Source organism: Crocodylus porosus, unplaced genomic scaffold (assembly GCF_001723895.1).
Source record: "Crocodylus porosus isolate Cpor-Errol unplaced genomic scaffold, CroPor_comp1, whole genome shotgun sequence".
Taxonomy (NCBI): domain Eukaryota; kingdom Metazoa; phylum Chordata; order Crocodylia; family Crocodylidae; genus Crocodylus; species Crocodylus porosus.
Genome location: NW_017728951.1, coordinates 21,821,062 through 21,834,902, shown reverse-complemented (window position 1 = coordinate 21,834,902; position 13,841 = coordinate 21,821,062). Strand labels below are relative to the sequence as shown.

Here is a 13,841-nt window from a genome sequence, read left to right as displayed (position 1 = left end):
AAGCTGACTCAATGAACTATTAAATAAAAGCACCAGAAAAGCCCCACTAATGCACCCAATCTATATAGATGTTAGGAAAGTCAGGTGCAAAAAACACAATGCCTCTTCTGGGCACATGCTGGGCTGGGTGCAGGAGCACACTGAGTTTGAAGTACCTTTCTTCTTTTTTTCCCACATCTGAAAGAAGCCCCAAATATTCAGGCGCACAGTTGTGGGCACTCACTCTCATCCCCCAGTTTTCTCCTGGTGGGCCTCATGGAGAATTTCCACCCCATTTTTACTATTTCCTTTTTTGACTGGTTGGGCAAACAGACAGATACTTCTATGCTCTTGACTCCTACTGTCCAGGTTAATGAAAGAACTGCTTGTTTGGAGGCAGCATAAATGAAGGAACAACTCATTCTTGTGCCTCATAAATCAAAGCTTTGATTATGCCACCCTGGCATGATCCTGATAAGGGTGGCCAATGCTTAAGTGGTCAAAACTAAGAGTGATTCTTTCAGAGCGTGATGTGCTCTCTGGCCAGGTTTTTAAAAATGTAACTAATGATTTTTATCACTTCCATTTTGGGGTGGCTGACCTGAGACACTTTAAAAGGGTCAGAGTTTGTGGACTGCAGGAAGCTCCATAAAATCAAGGCACACGCGCACACAAGCATGCGCACTCTTCTGGAGTCCATTAAGACAAAGATCATATTCCAGCCTCCAATTTAAACTCAGATGCTGACTCTAGGGGCTTAATTCTTCACGTGGGGAAATACAAAGTAGTTCCATTTATTTTAATGGAGCCTTGCTGATTTACCATAACTGAGAACTGGGTCCAAAACATCTATACTGATTCACTGCTTGGACTTTTTATTTGCAAAACTGCTAGCGCTGCTTTCGCTTATCAGCATGAATGCATATAAATTGCTTAATGGGCAAATTCTGGCAATTAGCTAAAAAATGTAGTCATGATCTAACCACCCGGCGGCATATAATCTGTAATGAAGGGCTCCATGACTAACGTGATCAGTGCAGTCACAATAATTACCACAGATGTCTGATAGGCAGAGATGTGTGTTTCATAGAGACCAAGACTCCACCTTGATCCAAGTACAAAACACTGTGCTCCTCTTCAAAGATCTGAAAGAGAAAAAAATGCCTAGGTGCATTATCCTTCACATTAAGGAAAGACCACAGCTTTTTTAATCTGGGTTACAGCAGATGGGGATATGTTGATTAACCTACACAACCATGGGGGAAATATCCTATTACTGACACAGTTATGATTGCTTAAGGCCAATGTCTTACCACTCCTTTGGCAAAGACACTTTTGCCCTGGCAGGTGTCAAGGACAATGGGTTTCCAATAAGACCCTCTAAAAGGATCACCCATTTTCCACCTCCGCATCCAGGATCTTTGCTTTTTTAACAGAAACCCTCACTCTGCAAAATCTCGCAAAGGCCGCATGGAACGGTTGAGAAAGAAGGCCAAGAGTTGGACAAACACAGTAAAAAATTAATGTCCCTGAATATTTGTTCAACTATTTCAAAAGACTCTCTTTGCTCACGTTACATTTGTTACGGCCTTCTGTAAACACTTCGAGCTGCGTTTTGTAAGCAGCTCTCATGCACGTTTTAAGCTCCCTTGCTTGACTACTTTGGGAAAGTAGATTTTAAGGGCTGATCTACAGGTATACTGGGTAAAGTTAGCAACAAAGTTCCCCCTCACTTCAGTGGCACTACAGGATCTGGTTCTGGGGATATGACCTTTGTGAGAATCAGGCTCATCCAATCAGAGCGAAACCATGACACTGTGGGTGTGTTTACATGAGACGCTAAGCGCACCGTAGCTTAATAACACTGTGCAGTAGTGTGCTGGACAAAACCTATGTGTGTACGCTACACTGTAGAGTACACGGCACAGTAGTATTAGGCTATAGCACAGTTAGCATCCAAAAAGACCCGTGCGCCAGTGCTACCGTGCAGAAGTGCAAGATACTGCACATTGATTTAGTACTTGGTTATCCAAGTACTGAACTTAATGCGTTGTAACTACAGTGTATTAATGAACATGTAAACGTACCCAGTGTAACACATGAGGCCGATCATAACAGAGGTGAATTAGAAAGACTCGTGCTGATTTCAGTAGGCTTGAAACAGAATCTAGAGCATGAAGGCTCATCTTTTTTGAGGGCACAAACCAAGCACTAGGTGACAAAGGCTTGGAAAAAGTTTCCCCGTTGTTTAAGCTAGGGTACTATCCTAACTTACTAGCTAAGACCAGATTCTTCAGAAGAACATGGGCATAAACAAAGGCCTGGAGCTCTGTGGCAATGCTTGTATCCTTAACATGCTTACATGAAATAAAGAGTAATGTGAGCAAATTAGCAGGGACAGTCTAAATGTGGCATCAGTACGAGGATGGGGTAACCTTCAAAGGCAAAACATGAAAGTGGCTGAGATCTGGGAATATTCGGTAGCGAACTTCCCTAGCACAGACCCGTCAGGCGGTGGCTAAGATAGACCACATAAAAATTTACATTCTCCAATTCTAATCACTGAATGTATTCACTTATACTAAATTGACACAGGCAGTTTTTTTAATTGCAACAAAGGACATGTGCAACCCATCCAAATCCATCCAAAGCAGCTGTTGTCAAGCTGTAGGTTGGTAGGGACCTGGACACAAGTCCAAATCATTAGATTTGGATGCAAAATCTATCCATAATACGCATATGATGCCTATTATAGGAGATGAGCATCTCACAATCTGTAATGCATTTATCTTAGCTCCTGCGGGGCTCCTTTTCTCTTCAATAAAAGGATAGGTGCAGATTGACTTGCTCATGGTGACAAGGATGCCTGTGTCAAGCAGGGTCTTGCAACGGCTCTCCTAAGTCATACGCTAGTGCCTTGATCAGTACATCTCACCCCCAAAACATCCCCAAACTCTGGTATATTAAAACCTGGGCTCAAACGAAACTTTGTCACTGGAAATCAAGTGGCTACTCCTTTTGGGAGTCAGTTTTCAACAAGAATTGGAAACAAATCAGTGCAGACCCAGCCCTCCTCCCCCAGCTAGCCTTAGTAGCAATTTCTCAACCAGAAAAAGCAACAGATCACCTTCTCAACACATCTTCCTTATATTTACCATTGAAGACTGGGATTTCCATCTTATTTACCTGTCTCCAGGTGTTCCCAGCATCGGACGAAACAAACATGCTGATGTCATTGTCTGACAATTCAGTGCCTATGTTACCTGTAAGGAGAACGCTGTTCAGTGATTCAGCATTTTCAGACATGGGAAAATTAGCTAACTCTGTGTGGTAAATGTGGGTTTTTGGCAGGGTTGTGGTTTTTTTTTAAATCTCTGTTCTGTCTTGGGCAGCTGTCAGGTTACGGGGGAATGTAATTAAAGGATCAAGTCCAAATCTTTCTATTTATATGTGCAATGGAAATGCAATAGGTAGAATATGATGTTCATGCATTAGTACAGTACTGGCATGGAAACATAACTTTTCCTACCTGAAGCCACGATAATGCTAGGGGCAGTATCTCGGCTGGCGATGTTCCCAGAGGTGTAGGGATTCTCCGAAACTTTCAGATGAAGATGTAGAGAACAATAGGGCTGTAGAGAATGGCAAAAGAGAGTGATAGGCACATCACAAAGGGAGTCCACTCCTCTGTGGGTCCTTTTTACATCAAAGCAATGGGTGTGAGCAAAATTTAGCAGAAAGGCAGATTAAGTATCTCTGCAGAGATAGCGAGAGCCTGACTCAACGTGGATAATATATCTTGCTACCCCTGAACAGGACAGTTGCTGAGTGATCCCTGAATTGTCTTAATTTCCAGTGAAGGTATAGGAATAGGCACCCAGCTCACTAACATTTCTAACATGTGTCCCTATTTGAATGCTGCGGGCAAGCCGAAGAAGTCGACATGTTTCCTTCCTGGCTGTAGGCCAGCTGTACAGTAGCACCGAGGAGCCCAGAGATCATCCTAATGCATGATGGAGCCGATGACCTCATGAGGTCCCTTCCAGCCCTAAATTTCTGTGAATCTGTAAGTCAGGCTAATTTCCAGGCAAGCAAACAGGACTGCTGAATGCATGTGCCATGGTGGATGTGTGACAACCAACTGGTATGGGCCACATTGCAATACCATTCCCTGTAGCAAGGCAGAAGCAGAGTTGGTGTCCATACCTGGGATAGCTCTTAGCCAGCAGGATCAATACACAGTCCCCATAATGGGCTGTGTCTTCATGGAAAAAATAATTGGGCCATAGGCTTCGTTGCTGTAAAGCAGCATAGCTCCATGGTACAAAAACAGTTGAGGGATCTGGGTTGCAGCCTGATTTTTAATGTTCAGCATCTCCAAAAAATGAAGTCAGTGAATACAAGCATCTCAATATGGCACTAATGCCCCACAATGCCAAACAGATCCGGACAATACTATTCTCAAGCAGTGGAAATCCTCACTACCTCCCTTTTGCCCCCAGACTGGGATCACTTACTCTCATGTGTTGTGTATCTAAGTGGCTTTAAGGGGCCTATGCGCCCCTCAAGCACTTAGCACAATGTGCCCAGATTTGGCTCTGCCTTTAAAAGCCCGGGTGGTGCTGGATCCAGGAAGCAGACAGCTAGAATAATGATGAAATAACCGAACACGAAACAGTACCAAAACAGTAAGAGTCAGCGTGTGATTTAAAAATCAGGCCCTTAAAACAACATGCTTTAGATAAGGGCGTCTGTCATTTTAAACAAGCTACCTGAGTACTGAGCCACAAATGTGGATAGATGCCCACTAAAGCCATGGCTATTGCTACTGATTTTACATGGAAGGCGTCCAGTCTTACACAGATGGTTCACAGTATGAAGCCCTGAGGTAGGCAGGTAGTAAGTAGATATGCCATGTCTGTTATACTTTCATTCATCTATAGATGCAATCAGCAATAGCCTCTGAAAGCCCCCTTGACGTTTTGCTTTCCCCTGGCTTTCTCTTAAGCCTTTCCAAAAGGCTCTAAAAGGCCTATATTAACATAAGGAGAGCCGGGGGTGGAAGCCTGAACCATATTGAAGACCTGGGACACACATGAGCTAGTCTGTAAACACAAATGTGCCAGAGTTCAATGCTGTGTTTCAGGGGATATTCATGAGGCAGCACTGGCAGCAAGAGCCTAAGGAAAGGGCAAATCCCAGACTCTCTCATGACTCTTCCTCCCGCCCTCTCGATTCTGTTTAATTCTGCAGATCTCTTCTCTGCTGCAGCAACAAGGTACTCAGCAAGGGCAAAAGCACAAGATAAAAGTACTGAATCTCTGCATCATGCATTCGAAGGCTGGCGTTATCTATTGCTGTTATTTTTGGACAGGGTGAAGAACTCGCATCTTGCCCAAGGAAAACGCGCACCTAACAGGCTGATCCTGAAATGGGATTCGCACTCAGGACTCTTCCCTCCTACCCCGACCAACTGGAGTCACCAGGACTCTATCTAAAACCCATTCAAGATAATGCACATTCATAGAGGCAAAAAGCAGAAGCATTTAGCAAACCCCTGACAATCAGCTGACAACCCCTGCTGAGTAAGGAGAGCCAGATGAAGAGAATAATGGTAAGATGGAAAGTCTGTAGGTGGTTTCAAACAGGGGTGACGGGGGAGCCTAGTGACTCAAACGCAGGGAGTTTCCCTGTATAAGGCCACGTGGAAGAAGGGATGAGGGCGTGAGGTGGGAGAAAACCATCCAGGGGCAGACTCAGCATCTTCTCTGTTTGCAAAGCACCTAGCACACCCCAAAACCTACAAAGATGAGAGCACATGAACCAAGTGCTAGAGTTGGGGGCTGGAGTGACCCGCTATTTCTAAGCACTCCTCTGTATATTTGTGCAAGAGTAACGCTACAGACCTCATAGAAAGAAAATTTCTGGTCTGTGAAAAACTAGAGAAAAAACACAGAGCACAAGTGAGAACGAAGGATACACAGCATTAGCCACGGACAGGACCCTGATTCCCAAAGAAACGCATAGAATTTAGACATGGAAGAGACCTCCCTCCAGGTAACACTCTTCAAATGTTGAGACTTACCAGATAAAAGTCTTCAAGAGCGACGTGGACAAACTGCAAGGAGTTTGAGGGTTGTGAGGGAGAGGGGGGCAAAAATGATTAGAGCGCTAGAAATAGGGCATACAGGAAAAGGCTGGACGAACTGGGATGACTTGGTCTGGAGGAGAGAAGACTGGGGCAGGGGAGTGATTTGATAGCAGTCTTCAACTCCAGAAAGGGCTGTTATTGAAAGGATGGGTATCAGTTGTCTGTGTCCACAGGCAGCAGAAGAGAAGTAACCGCATTCAATTGCAACACGGGAGATTTAGGTTGGATAAAGCAAGAACTTTTTACCAAGGAGAGTGGTTAAGTGCTGGGACCAATTCCCTGAAAAGGTTTTGGGGCTCCATCAATGAAAGTTTTCAAGTACATTAGTTTGAAATGGAGTAGATAGAAATATTCCTGACCGGAGCAGGGGGGGTTATCAGATGATCTCCCCATAGTCCTTTCCAGCCATATGATTGTGAGAAATATCCACAATGCTCCTCGACAGCATGTTACTTCCAAATGCTGACAGCTTCATGCAAGCATTGCAGCATCTCCTGCTTCATCCAGGATGGCTGGACCCCAACAGTCTCTGCACCCTGGCTGTGGACAGTACTTGCACTTAATTATTTAAAACACGACTCTCCCCCAGATGACTCCCACCAATCTCTGCAAGCAGAACCCCTGCAAAAAGGGGGCAGAGAGGATTTTCGCTGCTTTACAACAGCATTGTCCAAATCTGTTGGGCATTATGGGGCATTAGTGCCATATTGAGATGCTGAAGACATACAAAAACCTAGAACTCTTGGTTCCAAATATTGAGATGCTTGCGTTCACTGACTTTGTATCTGGAGATGCTGAGCATTAAACGTCAGGCTGCTACCCAGATCCCTCAACTATTTTTGTACCGTGGAGCTATGGGGATGCCAGCATGGGGAGGAGGGAGGTGAACTCTCACCGGTGCGGCACGAAGGTTGAAGCAGATGGGGATGTCGCTGGACAGGTGCGATGTGCTACACACCAAACCTGCAGCGGGCTGCGGGAGGGTCAGACTCTGTAACAATGCAAAGGAAGATGCAAGGGAAGAAGCCACATCTGGCTGATGTGCACACAGAAGGCATGAAGAGCAAAGGAAATCTGCCTTTTAAAGTTGTTATACCTTCTGAAGGACTAAATAAAAGAGACACATTTTTAAAACCACCATAATCAAACTTACCCTCTGGCTTTTTTAAAACACTGGCTCACAGAAATAACTCACCCAATTCCCCACGCCAGAGGAGATTAACTCTCCTTTTAGACTTAAATCCTTTCAGATTCTGCTGCTTGAGATCTGCTTTTGTCTTGTATTTATACCATTTAATGGGAGCACATTGTATAGGTTTAGATAGCAACAGAGTACATTAGACAAGCATTAAGATCTAGTGGGGAGGATTAGGCTTAGAGTTTTGCATGCTACCTATCAAAGGCATGGTAATTTATTGTTGTAATGCAGCAAGGTCTAGCAGCCCCAGTCAGGATTTTGGCAGCACTCAAAGCCTGGCCTTTTCTCTCCATTCGTACAGCTAAAATTTGCCTCTAGGTTCTCGTCATCTTACATGCAACAGCATTCTCCTTGCTAGTATTGATGAGTGTGGCGTTGCCCTTCTTACCCTGAAAAAAAGGCTATTTTCCTGGACTGTCCCTTCAGCCAGGTCACCCTTTTCTGCTCCTCCTGGGGGGCAGGAGCTTTCCACAGGTACCTGCAAAGCCTAATGATTTGGAAACATCTGAAGCCCCAGGTGGGGGTGAAGGATGCTTGCCTTTTGTAGGGCCACTTGTGGTTCTTGAACGACTCATGGATTAGGCTTGGGACACAAAAAATTTTCCATAAAAAAATACATATAAAACCTGCAAAGGCAGTGTCCCCCTTCACATCCCTCCTTAGACATCCCTTTAGTTGTGATGCCTACAAATCACACGAGAACAAGCCTGACGCTGCTGTTTTGAGACCGCTGCCCACTACCCTGACCAGGAGTGTCTCATTTATGCTCACTCTTTTGTGTAGCTACATGTCTTTTGTTTTATGCAAGGTAGGATAGATCAAGGACCCACTTTTCGGCCTGCATTTCCCACTGCCTCACTCAACAGGACCCTATTCCCATGCAATAGGACGCAATTCCCCGCTGGCGGCTCGAGGCATAGTGAAAACCTTGTCATGACCTAGGATGTTTACAACTTAAAGACACAAGAGAAACAGGGAACAGGTGAAAAGAAATGTTCTTATTCCCACTGCACATGCAGGGAAAGGGCTTGCAAGGAAAAATAAATGACTTGCCCAAAGTCATAGTAACTAAATACAGGTCTCCTGCGCTCTTGCCCAGCCTTTTAACCACAAGACCATCCTTGAAGTCAGTTCTAATTAATTAGCCTTCCAATAAGGGTATCATTATCTTGCAAAACTAGGCTTAAAAGATCAGCTTCCCAGGCCGCTGCATGAATGGCATTGTACTGCTGTTCAGCCATTAGGCGACACACGGCCTGTATTTAAAATGCATCGCCTACATTGTACTCCTGCAGGTATATTATGAATGCAAAGGGTATTTAACTTTGAGAACCAGCAGGCACAAATGAGAACAATAAACCCTCGGTCTGAAGTGCCATTTCACTTATGTTTCCTACCCACTCTGTTCTGCTTTTCCTTGACTGAATCAGAACAATCTCCGAAGGAAGGCTCCGAGATGTTGTTCCAGTTGCCTTGAAAAATCCTCGGTGTTTAATTGTTAGTGGAGAGAAGTTTATATTTGACCCTACGTGCACTTCAGTGAGATTACTCCCTCATCTTATTGACTGGCAACAGAGGGGCCACTTGTTTCAGTTATAACTTTCCATCCTCTGGATTACCATGTAGTTGCATTCGCTTTCAGAGTGATCACAGGCATGAGTGATGGCTGCTAATTCTATTATCAATAATAAAAAAAAGGATTTTTGATTTCATAGAAAAAGCATGGCTACCATGCTACAAGCTATGGCAAGATATTAGAGACCTATAGCCAGCAACATTAAAGTATTAGCATCAATTACAGTGCAATGATGGGAATGTAGTTATATTTGCAATGGGCCATTAGGTATGCACTTAGTTATGCTGACAGGGGCAATCCTAGGGAGTGTGTATCATGGGATGGCCAGTGATTCCAGGAGCTGACTCTGTTTAGTGTAGCTAGGACCATTAATGAGTTTGGGATATTATGCCGTCCTGCTGGGGAAGCGTCTGCAGGTGGTCTGTGCTCTTCCTGGATGGAGGGGTCGTGCAGCCAGAGGCCAACACGTATGAAAAAAAGCCAGTGCGTTTACCAAAAATTGTGGTTTCAGCGTGCCCAAAAATACTTGCAAATTTAGAGAACCGTTTTGGTCAAAAAAGCAGAAAATACTGGTTTAGAGGTGAAACGTTGCATTTCAATATTTTCAAAATGCATCAGTTCAACTTTCAGCTGCCCAAATATTATAGACCCATATATATTATATGTGTATGTATATGTATTATATGTACACACATACACACACAAAAACACATACACATATATGTGTATATATATGTGTGTGTGTACACACACACAGATTTATATGCATCTAGATAGAATAGAATGTATAGCTGAAAGAGGTTTATATCTTTTATTTATATATAGGTAAAATATTAAACAACTAAATGAATATATATATATATATATATATACACACACACACACACATATCTATATGATATATATGTGTTATATCATATATATATGATATAAAACTCTTTCAACTATATAGTCTCTATACACACACACACACACACACACACACACACACACACACACACACACACACACTTTTGTTTCTGGCTGATCAAAATTTAATGTAAGTAGCTTCAATTTTGGTCAGCCAGAAACAAAAATCACCATCATTTACACAGTTCTAATCCATCCCAGCCCCTATTTCTCTGCTCTTTCTGAACAGATGGTTCCTATGGTTCCCTGACTTTTTACCAGGCCATTGCTACATTTTCAGTGCCTTTGCTTGGAAAAAAAAATATCTGTTCTCTGATCTCTGTGTTCTGCTTTCTGTGATTCTGTCATTTTGCGAGTGCTCACATGGCAGAATCTGCCTTTATCTCCCTCACTGCCATTAGCTCCACATCTCAAAGCACATTTTTAACGTCTTGAATCTCTCTTGTAGGATTCAAAGCATCTCTCTCTCTCCCGTGCGTTTCCTAAGCAGGACCCCCTCCCACGTGCTAAAAGGCGCTGACTTTTATGCAAGCGACATAAAGCAAGCGGGTGGCTAGCTCTTTAAGGAAGAGCAGAGAGAGATTAAAAAGATTGTGTGGGGGGGGGGGGGGGGCTCTCCCCTAGTAAAACAGTTTATTTCAGGTTTCTGCTGGTTCCTTCTCTGCCAACGTGTAGGGTCCCCTCTGATCAGGAACCCGCACGTTTCTATGGGCCCCTGTTCTCTTTCTCTTCCATTCAAAACGTGAAGGCTCTTTAAGGCTTCCTGCAAACCATGCATCAGGCATCCTGCAAACTGCTCCCCTCTCCTAAGCAGCAGAGAATAGAAAACAGGGGGAAACAAAAAAGTCCCATCTGCCCTCCCCTTCCGCTGGCCAAGGCTCTAGCATGGGGAGTAGCTGACGAAGTTCCTCCCCATTCCCCAACACTAGAGACCTTAAATCACAAATACTCACTGCATCAAGGGCCTGAGCCAAACTGCGCTGAAATCAATGGACAAACTCACATGGACTTCAGTGGATCTTAGAGCAGGCCTAGCTGCTCCAAATCCCACCCCATGGCATACCAGGGTTGGAGCAAGGCTGTTGCTTTTCAACAATAATGTAAGTTGAGGCAACCTAGAGTGAAAGCTTTACTTCGGGCACCATTTGCTGCACGGACTGGAATAACAGACCGACTCCATTAGTGCAAGGGAAAAATGGGGCAGGGCTGGGAAGGGAAAGGACTGGTATGAAATGATAAGGGGTTATCTCAATTGTACTTCGGGAGGCGAGTCACGAATGAGAGACTCACAGTGCTAAGTGCTGTGCATACACCCAGGAAAGGATGCCCCTTACCCCAAATTGCTCCCAGAGGCTAGTGCACATACAGAGAGTTAAATGGTGACTTTAACATAGAGACAAGCCATTATGGTGCATCCTACCTCCCCAAGCATGCGAACGCACTCATGGTACAATTCATACCGATAACCCTACCTGTTGAGGTGTTCAGATGGCCACCTCCCTGCTCATACCACATTATAAAAGCCAAGCCACACAACAAGGGCGGGTCTATTATAGCTGTTTTGAAAGAGGTGCCCAATTCCAGTCGATTTGCTGCGAGTCCTATGCAAATTGGGTGTTATTTTTACATCTAATTATTTATGCAATTCCACATATTGCAGTGGTTTTCGACTGTAATGCTAATGCCTTGACCCACACACAAACTTACGCCATCTAAAACACGCAGTGCAAATCCCCCTCCTTCTCCTTTTTAATATGGGAGTCTTTGTAGTCATGGCTACATTTCAAGAGTGGAGAGGCGTCTTCCTGAAGGCTCCACCAGTGCCCGGCTTACATCTGGAAATAGCTCGCTCTCCCCACCTAGCGTGCAGACTCTTGAAATACGCCATGCCCAGATTCAGCTACCGTTTCCAGCTTAGGGCCGTGTTGCACCTCTTGCCGTGAGCCGCTGTGATCGGTGTTAGTGCCAGCTTGGAGCTGTTGCACCCTTCGTCAGGGAACGTTTCTAGACTGCATCGCACCTGAGCAGGTGGCGGGGGCAAATTCATGCATAAGCAAACTGAGCACATGCCTGGGGCCCAGTCCCTCCCTCCGTGGCGGCGGTGCAAATCCACCTCCCTTCCCTTCCAGGCGGGGCTGCTGTGCTGCCACCCCAGGAACCTGCATGCCTTCCCCAGCCTCCGGCTTGCTCCAGGCACTGGGCAGGGAGAGGGCAGGTGCGGAGGAGCGCTGCAGCTGGGTGGGCGCACAGGGCCTGTGTCCATGGGGCAGCGGGAGTGTGAAGCTTGGGTGGGCAGTGTGTGGCACACACTCTCCCCACACGTGGCGCACAGCCCCTGCTGCCAGCAGCAGCTGCAGCCCTTGGGGCGCTTGTAGTCCGTGCAGGCCTAGGCACTGCTCTGGCGGGACTGAGCAGCACAGCCCCACTGGCCGCCGCTCTCCCACCAAGCTCTGTGCAGCGCCCTTTTACAGGGCCGCTGCCTTCCTGCCCCCTGCCCCAAACCTCTTTGCGGCCCCACCAATGGCACATGTTGCATATTAAACCATGCATGACACTGCTCGTTTGCAGCACAGGGGCAGGTTATGGGAAGCAGGGGGCAGGGACGGCAGCCAGCTCCGGCCTGCACTGCTTTCCTTCGGCGACGTGGAGCTGCATGTGGACTGCGCGGAGCCTGGTGCAAGGGTGAAAAGTGCAGCCCCGCTGCCCATCTTTATCGCCACACAGCACTGGCTGGAGACATGAGTCACGGGATGCTGGTGCTGGTGCTGGTGCTTGCACGGGCCCTGAGGGCAGCCACCACTGGTGGCAGGGGCTGTGAACCATGGGGGCAGTGTGCGAGAGGTCTCCACACACCCCACCCTCCCTCACCCCACACACCCTCACTCTGTCCCTACAATCCTCCACAAGCCGCCCAAATTACCAAGTAATAAGGCGCTAAGATATCAGAGACATAGGGCCTAGTTACACATTAATTTTAGGCAGCTCTGGGAACTCTTAACCCCTGGACTGTCCATGCATGAACACCTGAAACTAGTTTTAAGCACACTTTAGGTGGCTTAACGTCGTGCCACTCCAGGGCAGGTTTATCTCTGATCCAACTTGTGCTCCATTAATGCACAGCCAGTCCCCACCAATGAGCTGCCCAAGTTAAGGTCCTCCACCATGCCAGGAAACTGTGTCCCCTCCCTCACCCTCCTGTTCTGCGTGGACTTCCTACCCCCTGAAGTCTAGTGCCCAAGGGGCAGTTTGGGCATCAAGCCAACTCCCCTTCCCACCCCTGGGAATCAACCCCACGCAAACAGCCCATAGAGAATATGCCAGCTAGGCAAGCTGCAGGGCAGAGATGGGGCCAGAAGTGGTGGCTAAGGGGCTTTGGGAAGGAACATGGTAGGAGGCCAGACTGGATCCCCATGAGCTGGGGCTTCCTTCCTGGGGCAGGGGCAATAACTCCCCAAGAAACACCTTCCCTCACCACTCCCAGCCACCCCAGGAGGCATGGCCAGCACCCCCCACATCCCAATCCCAAGTCCCACTTCATAAAAACATGGGGCTTTAAAAAAAATGTACTCCTCTTTCAACTTCGATTGAAAAAATAGCCCCCTATCATTCGACTGAGATAAGCCCCTATCATCTCATACCAGTCCTTTCCCTTCCCAGCCCCATTTTTCCCTTGCACTAATGGAACCAGTCTGTTATTTCCAGTCCGTGCAGCAAATGGTGCCTGAAGTAAAGCTGTCACCCTAGGTTGCCTTACATTATTGTTGAAAGAGGAGTTTATTTAAAAAAGAGGAGTTGACATTTCTTCAGAACTTTTTATCTTATCCTTCAGTGGCTGACTTCCTTCACTTCACCACCTGGTCCCCGCTCCCATTTCATTACCCATCCCCATCCCATTCACTCCCTGCCTCCCAGCTTCATGCTCCCCCTGCATCTCTCACTCACCCCATACTTCGAGCAGGGACAGAAGCCTTATATACATATGTATATGTGTGTATGCCTGTATGTATATATGTATGTACGTATATAAT

The 13,841-nt window shown here is 46.1% G+C and overlaps 1 protein-coding gene across 1 annotated transcript in view; it reads right to left on the bottom strand.

Annotated features, from left to right (window-relative positions):
* The window catches only part of SORCS1 (sortilin related VPS10 domain containing receptor 1), a 283,918-nt gene that overhangs the window by 70,205 nt on the left and 199,872 nt on the right, over positions 1-13,841 (bottom strand). The window contains exons 11-13 of the mRNA XM_019555480.1: positions 3,509-3,611; positions 3,166-3,242; positions 1,033-1,124 (exon numbers count right to left, since the gene is read on the bottom strand). Of these exons, the coding sequence (XP_019411025.1) occupies positions 1,033-1,124; positions 3,166-3,242; positions 3,509-3,611 (272 nt within the window). The remainder of the gene's footprint in view (positions 1-1,032; positions 1,125-3,165; positions 3,243-3,508; positions 3,612-13,841) is intronic.